Source organism: Pollachius pollachius, assembly GCF_949987615.1.
Source record: "Pollachius pollachius genome assembly, chromosome: 4".
Lineage (NCBI taxonomy): Eukaryota > Metazoa > Chordata > Actinopteri > Gadiformes > Gadidae > Pollachius > Pollachius pollachius.
In genome coordinates this window covers 5815141-5833222 of record NC_136937.1, presented here as the reverse complement: position 1 = coordinate 5833222, position 18082 = coordinate 5815141, and the positions used below count along the sequence as shown (strand labels likewise).

Genomic DNA, 18082 nt, shown 5'->3' with positions numbered 1-18082 from the left:
CGCTCAGGGGACACATCGAGGAGCCGGGGATCGAACTAGCAACCTTCCGGTTCCCAGCCGACCCGCTCTACCTCCTGAGCCACATGCCGCCCCCCGCATCCCCTCAGGCGTGGGTCTGCAGCATCGCCTCGTATCCGTGAACAGAACACGGGACACTCGACTCGCTCGACGTTGACGCGGTTTATCCTCACTGGAGAACGCACGTCCCTCACCAGTTCAGCTCTCAGAGCGAAGCCGGGCGGGGGATGTTTCCTCCACTCGCTCACGGAGCAGAACGCTCTCCTGTACGAGCTGACAGCGACCAGGGCGGGTTCCCCTGAACTGATACGCAGAAGAACCTTCTTTTAGACCGAGGGGGAGAGCTGCTCACTGAGGAGCATAGAGGAGTTCAGCTAGACTCTGCATAGCCTCCCCCTTTACCCCCCCTCTCCCACCTCCCCACACCCCTCTTACACACTTATTGTATGTTGTACGTCCTTGCACTTAAAAATAGTACTTAACGTTGTGTAGCATCTTATCCTAGCTATCTTTGCGGTTTACGGGCGAATGGGTTAACATAGTGATTGTTAGTGCTTTGAGCGAAATGAGAAGGAGTAAAGAGATCCCACTCCACAAGTTCATTAAGAGCTATTGGCTTCCTGTTCCTGTGATCCGGTGCTGAGGAGACTCTTGCCCTGTTGCCACGACGGCGATGAGGATGAGGAGCAGAAGGAAGATATTAGAACTGTGTAGACGGTTCTCCTTCAGCACAGTAAGAGAGGTTCTAAGAGAGGTTCTTATTGTGTTGAGTCTGATGGCACGGCGCACACAAAGGCAAACACACACACACACACACACACACATGCACACACACACACATGCCTGCCCCCACCATCTAACACAAACACACACACTCACAAATACACACACACAGGAACGCACCGTGACCCTCTCCCCAGGGACCCCCACCTAACTGGCCCCAGACAAAGAGAGAGAGAGAGAGAGAGAGAGAGAGAGAGAGAGAGAGAGAGAGAGAGAGAGAGACAGAGACAGAGACAGAGACAGAGAGAGAGAGACAGAGAGAGAGACAGAGAGAGAGAGAGAGAGAGAGAGAGAGAGAGAGAGAGAGAGAGAGAGAGACAGAGACAGAGAGAGTGAGAGAGAGAGAGAGAGAGAGAGAGAGAGGGGCCTCTCTTTGGGGGCCACAGTACAACTTTCTCTCTGCTGTCATTTGAATAATCATCTGATAGCATCACTTCAGCCCAGAGGCATAGAGAACATCTCTAAGACACACACACACACACACACACACACACGCATGCACGCACGCACACACACACACACACACACACCTATAGCAGATGTATAACTAACGCTAACTAACTAACATGGCAGCACATACTGACCAACTACACTGCAACTGACTGAAAACTCTCACACACACACACACACACACACACACACACACACACACACACAAATAAAAAGACAAGGAGAGAGAGAGAGAGTGTACATAAGGAAGTGAGAGAAAGGGAGAGAGAGGGCGAGCAAGAGAAAGCTTTTATGGGGGAAAGGCAAAGATTTTTAAATGAAGTGAAATTTAAATCCTGTTCATTGTGGTCTGTAAGACAGCACCCCCCCCCCCCCAACTCCCTCTCTTCCCCCCTCCTCCCCCTAAACAAACTGACACAACAACTTTCCCCAGAAACCACAAGAGACTACAGGCAACGTACTGTTACCCATAGGTGTGTGTGTGTTCCTGTTTGTGTGTGTGTGTGTGTGTGTGTGTTTGTGTGTTCCTCTGTGCTGTGTGAGGATGTGTGTGTGTGCGTGTGCATGCGTATGTGTGTGCCTCTGTGTGTGTCTGTTCCTCTGTGCTGTGTGAGGACATGTGTGTGTGTGTGTGTGTGTGTGTGTGTGTGTGTGTCTGGTCACGCGTGTGCGTTTGTGTGTGTGCATGTGTGTGTGCGGGTTGAGTTGTTGTCTATGGGTAAATGTTGTCATCAGTCTCTACGTAAGTTGCAGGACACTCCAGCAAAGTTCCTTATTCCCCTGAAGCTGAATTCATGTTTTTAATGTGTTCATCTGTTCATGCTCCTGCCTTGATAGATGTCTTGTGACTCTATCCTCGCCCGCAGTCTGTGAAAGGCTTCCAATTGCAAAATTACAAAACTGCTACGTCTCATAAAGTGACTAATGAAACCAGTAGGACTCATAAATCTGTTGTTATAAAACCAGTCCAGTATAAAGTAGGATCCATTTTGTAGGACGTGCGGTTTCTAAGAACTCACACTCTGTCCACCACAACTCTTAACCCCTTAATGACTTCATAACGCACCGTACAGATAAACGAAATCCTACGGATAGACATACAGTGACCATTTATGATAACAATAATCAAAAATAATCATAAGAATAAACAATCATATTTGGTATTGTTATTAATATTTCATTATAATTATTAATTATAATATAATAAGTAGTGTTATTACAATTATTACTACTATAATAAAATAATAATTATTATTAATAATAATAATAATAAAAGTATTACTTTTATTATAAGAAGTATCCGTTTTTTTCTCATCCATCAATTAAAAAAAATTGCATTGATACCGCAATTGAATATAAAGGTTAAACAATATTACTACATTTCCCAGAAGGCTTTGCCAAATGATTTCTTCAGCGTTAGTTGAAGTTTAGTGGTCCGCACACGGGCGCGCGCTGGGGCAGGTGCTCTGTTTCTCACGAAGAGTACAGAACACACACACACACACACACGCACACACACACGCACACACACACGCACGCGCGCGCACGCATGCACACACACACAAACACACACACGCACACGCACACACACACACACACACACACAACTTGACTCACAGGTAGGACGTGAAGACGCTGAGGTCCGCGGGGATGTCGCTGAGCCCCAGGTCCGAGCAGTCCAGCCGGTGCAGCAGCCCGTCCATCTCACACTGACAGCGGGCGGGACAGCCGGGGAGCACCGCTGCTCCGGTCCCCTCCTCCGGGGACTCGGAGACTCCCAGCCCCGCCACGGAGCCGGCGACCAGCAGGCAGAGCACGAGCAGCACCTCGCTGGAGGGTCGTGGTCTCCGGTGGGACCCCATGCTGCGGGTCCGACGGTCGGGGTTCAAGTTCAGACTAGACCCTCTGGGAAGCACCTGAGCGCCCGATACACATGTGGGAGCGAGAGTGAGTGCCCGCGTGTGCCTGCCTCGTTTCTACAACTACTACTACACACACACCTCCACTTTAAACTCTCTCTCTCTCTCTCTCTCTCTCTCTCTCTCTCACTCTCTCTCTCTCACTAACCCCCCCCCCCCCTCCCTTTCTTCGATGCAGACGTCATCCAGAAGACCATTCAAAAGTTCTGCGCGTGCACACGAAGCAGCTGCCAGCGCCGCACGAGTAGTTTTGGGGCACGAGCGCTAAACTCCTGAAATATAAAGAAACACCTTCAATATAATATATATTATATTACAATATCTATATGTCATATTACTATATATATATATATATATATATATATATATATATATTATAATCTAGGCTATATTATATATATTATATATATCCTATTTTAGAACATCAAAAATATATCCTTGTAATACTTTCCTGGGGCTGACGTCATGTTTTCAGCAAGTTATGATAGACAGAAAAATTGGAATAATATTGTTGTTTAACTGTAAATATATATTTATTATGCTATTACACACTACTGTATGCGTGCGTGTGTGTGTGTGTGTGTGTGTGTGTGTGTGCGTATGTGTTTGTATGTGTTAACTTCTTAATGTTTGTGTGCGTGGTTCTGTTGGACACTGCCCTCTATCGGTGGTTAGTCTGAACTGGTGAGACTGGTTCAGGTTTTATTTTTTATTGATCCGAGTGAATAAACAATGGAACTATTACAGAATGCTAAAAGATTAGGATCTACATCATCATAGATTAGTGGCCACTGTTTCCGCTTCCTGTATTTCCTTCCTGATTTACTTAAAATAAATGAATAACCCATTCCTTTGGATATTTCTTTTTTTATTATGCAATATATATTTTTCCATACAAGGGCGAAACACAACAAGTGTGTTTAAACTTCGTATTTTACAGGGATTTGCATGCTGCAAAGTATAACTATCTAGTTATGTTTTGGCTTAAAAACTAAACAATTATTCACAAATGCCTGTTAATATAGAATATACCGGGGCTATGCGATATTAGGACAAGTCCCTCATACTGGAGTGTAAACAACGTGGTAGCCGGGACTCCATCCATCTCCATCCCACTCCGTCTGCACACAGTGTTGCCAGATTGGGCCAGAATTCCCGCCCAATCTGGCCCAATCTGGCAACGCTGTCTGCACATCCGGAACTGCAGCGGCTCCTCCGCCTCCGAGTTGCTGACGTGAGGCCCCTAACGTGAGGCTCCCGGTCCCCGGTACTCCCGTTGCGTCCCGGTCGCGGTGTTCCTCGTTGGCCGGCGGTCTGTCGGGTATCCTGCCGTCCAAATCGACGTTATGCACGAGACGACGATGAGCGCAAGCCGTTCGGTTCCTCCCGAGCAGGTGAGTGACAGCTGAACGCTCGCTCTGTTATGACCGAGATGGCGACACCGACGGATCACGACGCGGACGGTCCACAGCAGCCATTGTTTCTGCACGGGTTGTTTTGAGCCATGTAAGGGGTCCGACAGACGGATCATGTGATAACAGTGATGTAATAACCCTATAATAACGCATCGCACACGGACCTAGCGGGCTAGCGGTCGGCCCACCTGCAGGCTGCAGGGTCTGGAGGGTGGAGGGTGCAGGGTTTAGGGTCTGGAGGGTCTGAGGTCTGGGTGGGTCTGGAGGATCTAGAGGATGTAGTGGAGTGTCTGGGGGGGTCTAGGGGGTCTGGGGTTGGCGGGACTGGAGGGTCTGGCTGGTGGCGGGTCTGGAGGGTCTGAGGTCTGGGGGTTGTGGGGTCTGGAGGGCGGAGTGGAGTGTCTGGGGGGTCTGGTTCTGCACATTGAGAAGATAAGCTTCCGCGTCCGAGCTGAGCCTCTCAGGCCCTCATCGCTCGCCCCCCCGCTGGGCCGCAACTGGCCCGGTCCGGGTTCATTCATTCATTCATTCATTAATCTCACACCAGATATGAACATGGACCGGATGACTAGAGGGTGCTAACGCAGGTAGCCTGTAGCCTGTAGCATGTGTGTGTGTGTGTGACTGGACACAGGCACTTTAAAGTCCTGATCAACATGTACGCACAGTGAATGGACGATGTGTTTCCGACACTGCCACGGGCCGGTGGTCGTGGTTGTCGTGGTAGCTGTCACAGTGGGGGTCTCACTGGGAGCACTGGTTTCTTCATGTGTGACTGGGAGGCACCCGCGAGTGTGGGCGTGTTCCGTCTGGACTTTGTTTTACGCACGGCAGATCATTGACGTCTTACGCAGTTCGTTACCACTGACAGAGGATACACGCCAAAACACACAAATGGGTTTAACACCTGCCAGTGTGTAAGTATGTGTCTGTGTGTGTGTGTGTGTGTGTGTGTGTGTGTGTGTGTGTGTGTGTGTGTGTGTGTGTGTGTGTACTATAAACTTAACCTGTGTGTTTGTGTTGGTTGTACTCATATTGAATCTAGACAATAAAATGTTTTTTTGAATTCATCAGACGGAGTGTAAAGAACACGATCTTTAAACTGCATGATTAGTGTCAGGTTCAACACACACACACACACACACACACACACACACACACACACACACCCTTCTCAAGTGTCATGTTACCGTCTGCTGCTACCGTATCCATGGAGACGGTTAGTGGCGGAGCTAAGATAAAACCCTGTCAATCAATTGTTTGTGTGTGTTTCTCTCCCACTCTCTTTCCCTCTCTCTCTCTGTCTTTCTCTCTCTCTCTCTTTCCCTTTCTATCTCTCTCAGACTGACTGTTTCCTTGCCGAATGACTGGCTCCGGTTCACTAGCAGCATCCTGGCTAACTTATTGGTTGGCTGGCTGAGTGACAGTTGACATCCACAAACCGCATTGTTAGCTCATCTCCAAGACCTCGCCTACGTTTCTGTGCCATTTTTTTCCTCATCTACCGCACTCTGCAACACTATGGTAGGCTGAACGCAATGCTATTAAAACACTTTTAAACACTGTGGTAGGCTGAATGCAACTCTATTAAAACACTCTTAAACACTGTGGAAGGCTGTACGCAACTCCAGTAAAACACTCTTAAACACTGTGTAGTAGGCTGAACGCAGCTCTATTAAAACACTCTTAAACACTGTGTAGTAGGCTGAACGCAGCTCTATTAAAACACTCTTAAACACTGTGTAGTAGGCTGAACGCAGCTCTATTAAAACACTCTTAAACACTGTGTAGTAGGCTGAACGCAGCTCTATTAAAACACTCTTAAACACTGTGTAGTAGGCTGAACGAATATCTATTAAAACACTGTTTGTCTGTGTGTTTGTGTGTGTTTGTGTGTGTGTCTGTGTGTGTGTCTGTGTGTGTCTGTGTGTGTCTGTGTGTGTGGGTGTGTCTGTGTGTATAGAGTGGATGAAGTCTTCATGAAGCTGCTATGGCCAACAGTAGCAGCAGTCAGACGCACGCAGAACCCCTGGAGGGCTTTCACGAGGTTAACCTAGCCTCCCCCACCACACCTGACCTACAGGTAGGCTAACCTAGATCCTCCCACCACACCTGAGCTACAGGTAGGCTAGCTTAGCCCCTCCAGCCACACCTGAGCTACAGGTAGGCTAGCCCCTTCCACCACACCTGACCTACAGGTAGGTCCACCTAGCTCCTCCCACCACACCCACAGGTAGGTCCACCTAGCTTCTCCCACCACACCCACAGGTAGGTCCACCTAGCTCCTCCCACCACACCCACAGGTAGGTCCACCTAGCTCCTCCCAGCTCCTCCCACCACACCTACAGGTAGGTCCACCTAGCTCCTCCCACCACACCCACAGGTAGGTCCACCTAGCTCCTCCCACCACACCTACAGGTAGGTCCACCTAGCTCCTCCCACCACACCCACAGGTAGGTCCACCTAGCTCCTCCCACCACACCCACAGGTAGGTCCACCTAGCTCCTCCCACCACACCCACAGGTAGGTCCACCTAGCTCCTCCCACCACACCCACAGGTAGGTCCACCTAGCTCCTCCCACCACACCTACAGGTAGGTCCACCTAGCTCCTCCCACCACACCCACAGGTAGGTCCACCTAGCTCCTCCCACCACACCCACAGGTAGGTCCACCTAGCTCCTCCCACCACACCTACAGGTAGGCTCATTGGTCCACTCTTCCGTCCCGTCCAGAACCAGGCGGAGCAGCGTGCGCTGGGCCACCACAGCGCCCCGCCCAGCTCCCTGTACCGCACCGCCTCCCTGGGGGCGCCCCCCGGTGGCCCGCACACCACCCTGCGCGCCGACCAGCTGCCCACCCAGCCCGTGTACTCGGCCCCCCGGCTCAGCCACAATGGCAGGTCAGTAGAGCCGGCAGGCCGCGACAAGTACCACATCGGATGGACACGAACTAGGACGTCACCAGATCGGGAATGTGTTTCGTTAAAAATGTTTTCTCTTTAATTCACACATTTCTTTGCTGGGTCTGTCATGTTTCTGAACTGACTTCCTGTCCTGACGCCCCAGTGTTCCAGGGATGGAGGCGGAGCCAGCCGACGGCAGCTTCCTGTCTGGAGAGGAAGGGGAGGAGTGTAGCGCTCTGAGTGACAGCCTGTCGCGGCTGCGCAGCCCCTCTGTGATGGAGGTCCGGGAGAAAGGGAACGAGAGGCTGAGGGAGGAGCTGGCCAGGGCACAGAGGGTAACACACACACACACATACTCGCGCACACACACACACGCACGCACGCACCAGGGATGGAAATTAACTTTTTTGCCCACCAGCCACTGTGGCTGGTAGATTTAAAAATCGACCAGCCACTCATCTTTTTTACCAGCCACTTTTTATACGCTAGATATTTTTTTAAATATATGCGGACATTTTAAACAATATAATAGTAACAACAGATAAGAATAAGATAAGAACAGATAAGTGTTTTTCATACACATCATTTATCCATCAGAATTGATTTTTACTGTAAGTAGGCGCTACCAAGGAACTGAGTTGAAAATGTTACACTCTTACCGCATATGATAAACAATACACAGGTATCTGCCATGTTAAGTCATGTTTATTTCAAAGGTGTTACGATGACAAGTTTGGGGATAATTCATCTATACAAAGTATTTTCAATAAAAAACCAATTGACATATTAACAATAAAACAACATGGCTACACCATCATAAGTCAATAGGAACATTTGTTTTTTCAGTGCACTGGCCTTTTAATTTCTTCAATTCAACCAGATGTATAATGAAATCTGCCCCTATAATGCAACAGATGTATCCTCTTGGTATAGGAAGACTCATACTCTGCCTATGCATTCGAAATTAAACATTTGAAAACGGGCCATGAAGAAACAAGAACAAGAAACAATGACTTAATAAGTGCAAGACACGTTGAAAAACGTCAGAATACATTAAATTATATATATATATATATATATATATATATATATATATATATATATATATATATATGAACTCGTTAGCGTATCTGTTTGTGTACGTTCGCTATGCAGCCCTGCTATTGCGCATTCACAGACTGGCTTTTGTCAAAGGAATACCCGGTCAATGATGGATTTAATCTGGACACAAACGACTAAACATTGGATCTTTGTATGGATTTATATGCACGTTACGGGATGAATTGATAAGCTCCTGTAAGGGCTAAGATGGCACAGTTAACAGCTGATTTGGAACGGAACAACAGCAAAGTAAGGAACCTCGACTTTTTTACTGTTCAATTATTAATGTTGTTTTTGAACGAGTATTGGAATACTCGCTCGGAATATCCAACGAGTATTCTAAGCCTGTAAAATGGTATTCGGGACAGCCCTACGTCTTAGCACACACATTTGACATCTGTTTTGATCCGACTGACAGAAAGCAGCTGTTTGCCAAACAAGTGAGCAGAGCTCTAAGGTTACCCAACATGCTAGTTTTTCTACAGCAACAAACTATTGCATTAGGCCTAATAGAAAATAAAAAATGAACTTACGTGCAGTGCCATTCGAAGTCTTGAAACGGCCTTCCCTTTTTAGAAATTGCGTGTGCATTTCGAAATAGTAGAGCTGGGCTGTTTTGAGGCTAACGAGCGTCCTCATCGCTGTCGTGGGTTCGGGCGCTGATTTTCCCTTGGCAATTTTCAAAACGTGAAGGTGACTTTTTGAGGACTCGTGGTCCTCCACGGCTTTCAATTTTATGTTTTGTGTCCCACTCACATAACTATTGGACCTGTGGCCATCCGAAGCATGTCTACGACAGAGAGCACAGAACATTGTCTGGCTCGTCCAGCCGGTCACGGTGGTGCCCACTGTCCGATGTTCGCCATCTCTTATTAAAAATATACCGAATGTTGATACCGGCATATTATCTCTATGGTTACCGGTATATTATCCTGGATGTTGACAGTCGCAGTTCAGCAAAAGAGGCGTAGAAGAAGAAAGGGGCCGGATGTTGACAGTAATGGTTGTGGAACTGTGCAGCGCCGTTGACAAATGTATTAAATATGCAAATTTGATCGGACCTGACTGGAAAGTATTACCCGACACAGTGGCGGGTGAAGTGACACAATTCACCCGCGACCATACAAATCCACCCGCAAATGGCGTGTGGCGGGTGTTAATTTCCATCCCTGGCACGCACGCACGCACGCGCACACACACACACATTCACACACACACACATTCACACACACACACACACACACACTCACACACACACACACACACACACATGTCACACACACACACACACATACACACACACACACACACATACGCACACACATTCTCCTCATCTTTGACCTTCTTTACGAACTCAAACACAAAGTGTAGGTGTCTGTCTGTGTGTGTGTGTGTGTGTGTGTGTGTGTGTGTGTTTGTGTATATATTGCTGAGTGTGTGTTTCTGTTCTTAAGTTTTATGATTTATGTTTTTGCAGATTATTTGTCGAATTTGCATTTCGCTTCATCCTGTTATGATTAACTTGTGACATACATTGTTTGTATCTTTAATCTGCTCCTTCAGCCATTAACCAACATAAGATATTATTTTTCATGTTTTAATTTGATTATTTGTGTTTTGTACCATTTCTGTTTGGATGAATGGGTGAATTCACCTGCATGTATCATCCCTACAATGCATGTGTGCATGTCCGCACATTTGTGCGTGCGTGTTTGTGTGTGTGTGCGTCTGTTTTTGCGTGTCTGTGCACGTGTTTGTGTGTGTGCGTGTGCGTGCGTCTATGCGCGTGTATGCGTGCGTGTGTGTGCGTGCGTGTGTAAGGATCTGCTGTTGAAAGACGAGGAGTGTGAGAGGTTGTCTAAAGTGAGAGACCAGCTGGGCCTGGAGTTGGAGGAGCTCACGGCCAGCCTCTTCCAGGTGGGTCAGACACCACTTAACACACACTGCACTGGGACCTAACCATACTTGGACAGAACCATACTGGGACAGAACCATAGCTCTCCAGGGGACGGCCCAGAGCGGTGTCTCTGGGTCTGGACCTCATGTCGGGATGTTGCTGGATTTTGGGCTCACGGGAGATTGATGACTTATAAGCTGTAATGATGGCATGTTTTTTTTATTTAAAAACTGCCTTATGATATGTATATATATATATATATATATATATATATATATATATATATATATATATATATACATATCATAAGGAAGTTTTTAAATGAAAAAAACGTATACATATATTGATAATAACTTAATGTATATATATATACATATATATACACACATAGGGTTAGGGTTAGTACATATATATATATATATATATATATATACAGACAGCATGATTATTAATAGGCTCAAGCCAACAAATACTGTTTAATTCATTGGGTTATTGATTTTGATATATTTATATTATATATATATATATATATATATATATATATATATATATATATTCATATTGATCTTAATATTGATATCGATATTGATATCAATGTCAGATTATGATGGGGTCACAACAAAGTGTGAAGCAGTTTCTTATCAAAGAAACTGGACTCATTGGTCAAAAGAGTTGGGGAACCACAAGAGATGTCACTTATGTAACTTGTGTCTGTTTGTGTGCGTGTGTGCATGTGTGTCCGCAGGAGGCCCATAAGATGGTCCGAGAGGCCAACGTCAAACAGGCGACGGCCGAGAAGCAGTTGAAGGAAGCCCTCGGCAAGGTAAACCCGTCTCATGAGACCTACCAGTCCCAGACCACCAGGGGGCAGCGATGGGACTAGCATTGTGTAGCGTCTTATCCTAGCTATCCGGGAAATGGGTTAACCTAGTGATTGTTAGTGCTTGGAACTTGGTTCTTATCGCTTTGGATAGAAGCATCTGCTGAATGCACTAGGGCTGATCGTTTATGGAATTAGTCATAAACCCGATTATTTTGGTCAATATTGAAATCCCGATTATTCAAACGATTGTTTTTGAGTTAGAAAAAATTATACATTCATTCAGCATTTCTCTCACACTTTGTAACTGAGAGCTTTCTCAGTTTTTCTGAAATCTCGCTTTACAAAATACACCAAATGTTCAAGTCTAACCCTTCTATTAAACATTTAATGAATAAAAAAAAATTAGTTAGTTAGTTAGTTAGTTTGAAGATCTTTGAGGCAAAAATCGAAATCGCAATCAAAATAAGATTAATCGCGCAGCCCTAAAACGCTCTAAATGTAAATGTCTACTCACGCTCGAACCAGGACCAGGCCTAGTTTGACCCCTCCGTCCTGCCCCCCCCCCCCCCAGATCGACGTGCTTCAGGCCGAGGTGCTGGCCCTGAAGACCCTGGTGCTGTCCTCGCCCACCTCCCCCGTGGCGGAGCTCCCCGGGGGTCCGGGGGCCGTGAAGACCCCCTTCAGGAAGGGCCACGGCCGCAACAAGAGCACCTCCTCCGCCATGACGGGCAGCCAGCCCGAGGCCTCGGCCACGCAGCCCCTCGCACGGGACTGCCGGGAGGTGAGGACCACGCCCCCCCCCTCCTCCACGCCTGGGCCGCGGAGGGGGCTCTGGTCTCTGGGCCGCGTGGATAAAAAACGATACTAAACAAACCTGTGTGTGTGTGTGTGTGTGTGTCTGTGCGTGTGTGTATGTGCGCGTGTGTGTGCGAGTGCGTGCTTGTGTTTGTTTGTGTGTGCGCGCGTGTGTGTGTGCGCGTGTGTGTTTGCACGTGTGTGTGTGTGTCTGCGCTTGTACGCATGTGTGTCTGCGCTTGTACGTGTGTGTGTGTGTGTGTGCTAGGTGGACGGTCAGCTGTTCGGTGAGTTCAAAGCCTGGCGTGAGGATCCTGCGCTGGACCGGAGTGGCTGCTTCATGGAGAGAGTTTACAGAGAGGACATCCACCCCTGCCTCACCTTCAGCAAGAGCGAGGTACCTTCTACCGCTCTAGCTCTATACCTCCATCTCTCACTGTGTGTCTATCGATATCTCTGTATCTTTATCTCTCACTGTGTGTCTATCGATATCTATCCATCTATCTATATCTATCTCGCCATCTCTTCCTGTGTGTCTATCTATATCTACTGTATCTCTTTATCTCCCTGTGTGTCTATCTATATCTTTCTCTATCTCTAACTATGTGTCTATGTATATCTATCTCTATATCTATGTCTATCTCTTGCTCTCACTGTGTGTCTAATTATTTCTATCTCTATCTCTATATCTCTGCATCTTGTCCCTGTGTCTCTCAGTATCTCTCTATATTTAAGGGCCTGAAATAAAAACACTTTTATAAACACACATTTTATTCTCAGACTTTTCTCGAATAAATCATCATAATCAATTGTTGATTCCCCTGCCTTAATATATATAATATATAATCCGGTGCTGTCTGGTTGCAGACAGTGCCCCCCTGTGGTAGGACGTGCTCACTGCGGTCTTCACAGGGACTGTGTTGTGTTCTCCCTCCAGCTGGGGTCAGCCATCTTGGACGCGGTGGAGCAGAACACTCTGAGCGTGGAGCCGGTGGGCTTCCAGCCACTGCCCGTCGTCAAGGCCTCCGCCATGGAGTGTGGCGGACCCAAGTACGTAGAGACGCCGGGGTGGGCGGGAACCCACGGTACTCCGCTGAGTGAGGGAACATTTACATTTACATTTAGGGCATTTAGCAGACGCTTTTATCCAAAGCGACTTACAATAAGTGCATTTGTTACAATAAGTACATTTGTCATAAGAAGTGAAACAATATATCGCTGTCGGTACAGTAAAGACGTTCATAGAACCAAGTGCAAGTATTACAATCGCTAGGCTAACCCATTCCCCGTGTAAAGCAGCGATAGCAGCTACTGTAGATGCTACACAATTAAGTACCTTGTACAACCCACGGTTTTCCGCTGAGCGAGGGAACCCAGGGTTCTCCGCCCATGCATCGGGCGCTCAGGTTTTTAATGTGCAGAACGAAAACGTTACAATTTATTTCAACTTTTTTAAAGTGTTATTTTTATTTTTAAATGAGATATTGTGTTTCAAATCTGTCTCTCTCTCCTCTCTGTTCTCTCTCTCCGCCCCTGTCTCCCCTCCCTCATCCTCTCTCTCTCCTCTCTCTATTCTCTCTTTCCTCTCCCGTCTCTCTCTCCTCCTTTGTCTCTCTATATTCTCTCTATTCTCTCTCCTCTCTCCATACTCTCTCTCCTCCTTCGTCTCTCTCTCCTCTCCCGTCTCTCCTCCTTTGTCTCTCTATTCTCTCTCCCCTCTCTCCATACTCTCTCTCCTCCTTCGTCTCTCTCTCCTCTCCCGTCTCTCCTCCTTTGTCTCTCTCTCCTCTCCCGTCTCTCTCCCCTCCAACAGGAAGTGTGCTCTGAGTGGACAGACTAAGACCTGCAAGCACAGAATCAAGTTTGGAGATTCGTCCAGTTACTACTATGTGTCTCCCTACTGTCGCTACAGAGTGAGTATTCTGTCTGTCTGTCTGTCTGTCTGGCTGTCTGTCTGTCTGTCTGTCTGTCTGTCTGCCTATCTGTCTCTCTGACTGTCTTTGAATAAACTAACTCTCTCTCTCTCTCTCTCTCGCTCTTTCAGATAACATCTGTCTGTAATTTTTTCACCTATATTCGTTATATCCAACAAGGGCTAGTGAAACAGCAGGATGGTACGTACGCACACACACACAGACACACACACACAGACACACACACACACACAAACACTCACTCACTGACTTTGCACCTGACTCAATCTGATAGAACTGAATTGATTATTATTATTATTGATTGATTGATTATAATTATTGATTATGTTGCTATCACACATCTGTAGTGAAGGTTGTCTGTAACAGATTTTCTGTGCCTCTCTGTGTGTATGTGTGTGTGTGTGTGTGCGTGTGTCTGCGTGTGTGTGTGTGTGTGTGTGTGTGTGTGTGTGTGTGTAGCTGAGCAGATGTTCTGGGAGGTGATGCAGCTGAGGAGGGAGATGTCGTTGGCCAAGCTGGGCTACTACAAAGACCAACTGTAACCGTCCAATCAGGACACAGGCCTCGCCCACATCATCCCCCGTCAACCAATCAGCCACCTAACTCCACCAACAATCGTGTGTGTGCGTGTGCGCGTGTGTGTGTGTGTGTGTGTGTGTGTGTGTGGGCATGTGCGTGCAGTGACACTAGTCTGTCGACTTTGTAATGGAGGACTAATAGCAGTGAAGACATTTTGTTCAAAGATTTGTTCACTGATTTGAGTTTAATTTGTCTGAATTCTGATTTGATATTTCAATGATTAGGCAGTTTTGAGACGCCTTTGAGATTTGCGATGAGAATCGAATGATCAGAATGTTGACGATGATTTTAAGGAAGTTAAGATCTTTGCTCTGTTAAAATCGTCGAGGTGAAACGACGTCAACGTCCGACGATAACACGATGAATCTGCATGTTTACGTGGTGGGGAATGAACTTCCAACGTCCGTCCATAGAGGGCGCTGTGCACTTCCACCGTCGTCGGACATTACGAAACGGGAGAATGGAAGAAAGCTCTGCTTCCTCTCCAGTGTACAGAACATGCAGAATTAAATCCTACACTACACACATTTGTGTTGAATTAATTTAAGTCATTCTTATTGTTATTATTATATGGATGTAAACCGATATTTCAAAACTGTTGTTAAGAGAAGGTGATGAGCTGTCAAGCACTGAGCTGCTGATATATCCATGTGTGTCAAGGACGTTGTGTGCGTGTGCGTGCGTGTACTGCATTCTGCGTGAACTCTATAATACGTCCCTCCTGTAACCACGCCCCCCGCGGTCTTCTCCCGTACTACCCCCCCACCACGCGGCTTCCTATCCTTGGTTTCAGTGAATTTCTCTTGGATTCTGGAATAAAACAGTTGACCTCTGAAAACACTGGCTGCCCCGCTCCCAGCACGACTCCTTATTCTGTGTTACATCCGTCAGCACACATGAAGCCGGGGCAATAAACTTTTGATTCTCGGCCATCCTGGCTCCGTCACGGGGACGGAGGGTAACCATGATGACGGTCCTAGACGCTAGCTGGATGCGGGAATCTAGATGCAACACTAAGGACAAGTTATGCTACAATTTCCCGTCTGGGATCAATATCAACTTCTTATCGTTGGTGATGAAAAATAAACTTTACGCAATTACAATAAGGGTTTAGTGAGGCCATATTATACATATATATATATACAGATATGTTTATAAATTCTAAATGTACATATATATATATTATAGATATATTTACAATATGTATAATATAATATATACATATATAAATACACACACATATACATTCTATATTCAAGTATTATACATAATATAAATATATCTTTAATGGTGCAGGGTGTCACATGTTTTGAGTGTGAATGCCTGTGTGTGCGTGTGTGTGATAGAAGATGACCAGATGATAGATTGTCTGTTTACTCCAGGATGAGTATCGAGAAGGCACACACAGACACACACACGCACACACACACACAGAGCCACATGCTTTATGGTTGTGTGGGCTGGCCGCGTCCAAAGATCAAAGTGCGCCTCGGCTTTAACGACTCCGGACATTATGTCTTGGAGGGGCGGAACATTAAGGATCTTCTCTCCTTCTCCCTCACTAATCGAACTAGAATGTTAAGGAATATTATCCGGATAGTTTTTCGGATTCCGTTTTTAGTGGAGTTTCCCCGTTCCTGATGGATTGTACTTGAGCGCTGACGGACAGGTGATCGAGCGACCACCAATCAACAGCCTCCTCTGGAGACAAGGATTCAGGTGAGCGGCTTTACTGCCCGTTCTGCACTCTCATGTGTTTTGGTCCTTCAAAGAGCCAAACTCTGGTTCAGCACTGTCAGGATGGTTCGTAAGACGGCATGAACGTCTGAAAGATGAGTTTTAGAAAAGCCAATCTCTTCAGTTCCCCTGATGATGGTTCATGGGTCGTGACGTGAGTTTCCTGGTACCTTATTATCAGCCCTTTGTCTGGAGGAACAGGAAGAAATGATATATTGAATGACATATACATTTAATTTAATATAGAAGACTCCATCTTAGCAATACCAGTCAGAGAGGATGTGTGTTTTACTATATTATGCGGTAGAAGCTCTGAACTCTGGGAGTTGACAGGTCTGGGACAGTAATGTATTTAATGTATTATGTATTAGTAGTAATGTTTTATGATATGACAGTTTACTTTATCGTCTGCCCTCCAGTTAGCATTGTTATTGAAACTTTATTTAAGCCCGTTGCTCTCATTGAGTTTAGACATCTGTTGTACTTGACTCGCAGTGAACACCACACTAAAACACAAAGTAGACCATTGATTCTCAAGCTGTGGTTCGAGTACCACTGGTGGTAGACGTTGGTAGGCACATATTATAAGAGATATAGGAGATAAACACACAGCAGATGATATACCAAACCACAGAAGGAGACATGAATCATTGTTTTTTTTTTTTCAACACAAAAAGTTGCATAAAGTAGATTAATCAAGGTTTCTGGCCTCAAGCCATCATGGGTTGGTGCATTCTACGGTTCTCCCTGTAAATATCGGGTAAAAAGGTTGCTGGTTAAATTTCTGGGTACTCCGGGCTAAGTTTAGTTGTTTCCCTGAGAAAGGCACCTAAAACTGATCCCGATGAGCTGGTTTGCGTCCATGACATCGTCGCCAATGTGTGTGTGTACGTGTGTGTGTGCATATATGTGTGTGTTTGTGTGTGTGTGTGTGTGTGTGTACTTCTGTGTGTGCATGTGTCCAAATGTATGTTTGGTTGTGTGTGTTCATGTGAGTGTGTGTGAGTGTGTGTGTGAGTGTGTGTGAGTGTGTGTGTGTGTGTGTGTGAGTGTGTGTGTGTGTGTGTGTGTGACAGAGTGGTTGGGTGAATACATTATCAGAGCCCCTCAGTGACCATGCTCACGGAAGTGAGGGAGGAAGTCAGGCTGATGGCTTATTGATGTGCTATGAAGGCGTCGGCCATTGACACAGGCTTCAGTTGGCCTTGATACAAGGAGGAGGCATTCCTTCTAATGCTCCAGTAATCAAACAATTAACCGTTGAACCATACCAGAGATATCTCACGTGCAATTAAAGAGCATCGGGTCATTTCTGCCTGATAAAAGACCGGCTGTGTTTCTGATGAAGCCTGTTCCCTATAACTGGACCCTACTTTGCTATACACTAGTAATTGACAAATGAGTATGTCTGCCTGTTTCGTTCGGACAACGAACCAACCAGAATGGTTCATTGTGGTTGATATGTTTTTTGTTTTTGTTGTTGTGCATTTTGAAAACCAGCACACACTCACTGGGTCACGCTTCTCCACCTCCTCAAAAACCTCCTCCCCCTACAATCTCTCTTCCTTCTTCTCCTCCTCCTCTTCCTTCATCTCTGTCTCTTTCTCACCTCCTCCTCCTTCTCCTCCTCCTCACCTCCACTTCCTCAACCTCCTCACCTCCTCCTCTTCCTTCTCCTCCCACTCCTTCTCCTCCTCCACTTCCTCCTTCACCTCCTCCTTCTCCTCC

At 46.4% G+C, this 18082-nt stretch overlaps 2 protein-coding genes across 3 annotated transcripts in view; one reads left to right on the top strand and one right to left on the bottom strand.

The window, feature by feature from the left end:
* LOC307075320 (leucine-rich repeat-containing G-protein coupled receptor 5A-like) overlaps positions 1-3113 on the bottom strand; it is a gene marked incomplete at both ends in the record, with an annotated part of 20205 nt that extends 17092 nt beyond the window's left edge. Inside the window, one exon of the mRNA XM_079735880.1 lies at positions 2869-3113. Coding sequence (XP_079592006.1) covers positions 2869-3113 — 245 coding nt within the window. The remainder of the gene's footprint in view (positions 1-2868) is intronic.
* Positions 3114-4434: 1321 nt separating this feature from the next.
* On the top strand, positions 4435-15440 carry rab3ip (RAB3A interacting protein (rabin3)). Of its 2 annotated transcripts, XM_079734194.1 has the most exons (13): positions 4435-4564; positions 5929-6109; positions 6549-6668; positions 7319-7485; positions 7652-7823; positions 10411-10506; positions 11232-11309; positions 11881-12090; positions 12373-12501; positions 13042-13154; positions 13918-14017; positions 14149-14218; positions 14498-15440. In XM_079734194.1, exons 3-13 carry the CDS (start codon positions 6576-6578, stop codon positions 14578-14580), a joined length of 1311 nt encoding a protein of 436 aa, XP_079590320.1. In that variant the 5' UTR covers positions 4435-4564; positions 5929-6109; positions 6549-6575; the 3' UTR covers positions 14581-15440. The 2 variants fall into 2 exon arrangements, with proteins under 2 accessions (XP_079590320.1, XP_079590321.1); XM_079734195.1 differs by lacking the exon at positions 14149-14218.
* Positions 15441-18082: the final 2642 nt, after the last annotated feature.

Bases quoted from the DNA above. Each gene is read 5' to 3' on its own strand.
- rab3ip (XM_079734194.1), top strand. From the start codon at position 6,576: ATGGCCAACAGTAGCAGCAGTCAGACGCACGCAGAACCCCTGGAGGGC. The intron at 6,669-7,318 runs GTAGGCTAACCT...CGTCCCGTCCAG, and splicing joins CCACCACACCTGACCTACAG to AACCAGGCGGAGCAGCGTGC. The intron at 13,155-13,917 runs GTACGTAGAGAC...CCCCTCCAACAG, and splicing joins ATGGAGTGTGGCGGACCCAA to GAAGTGTGCTCTGAGTGGAC.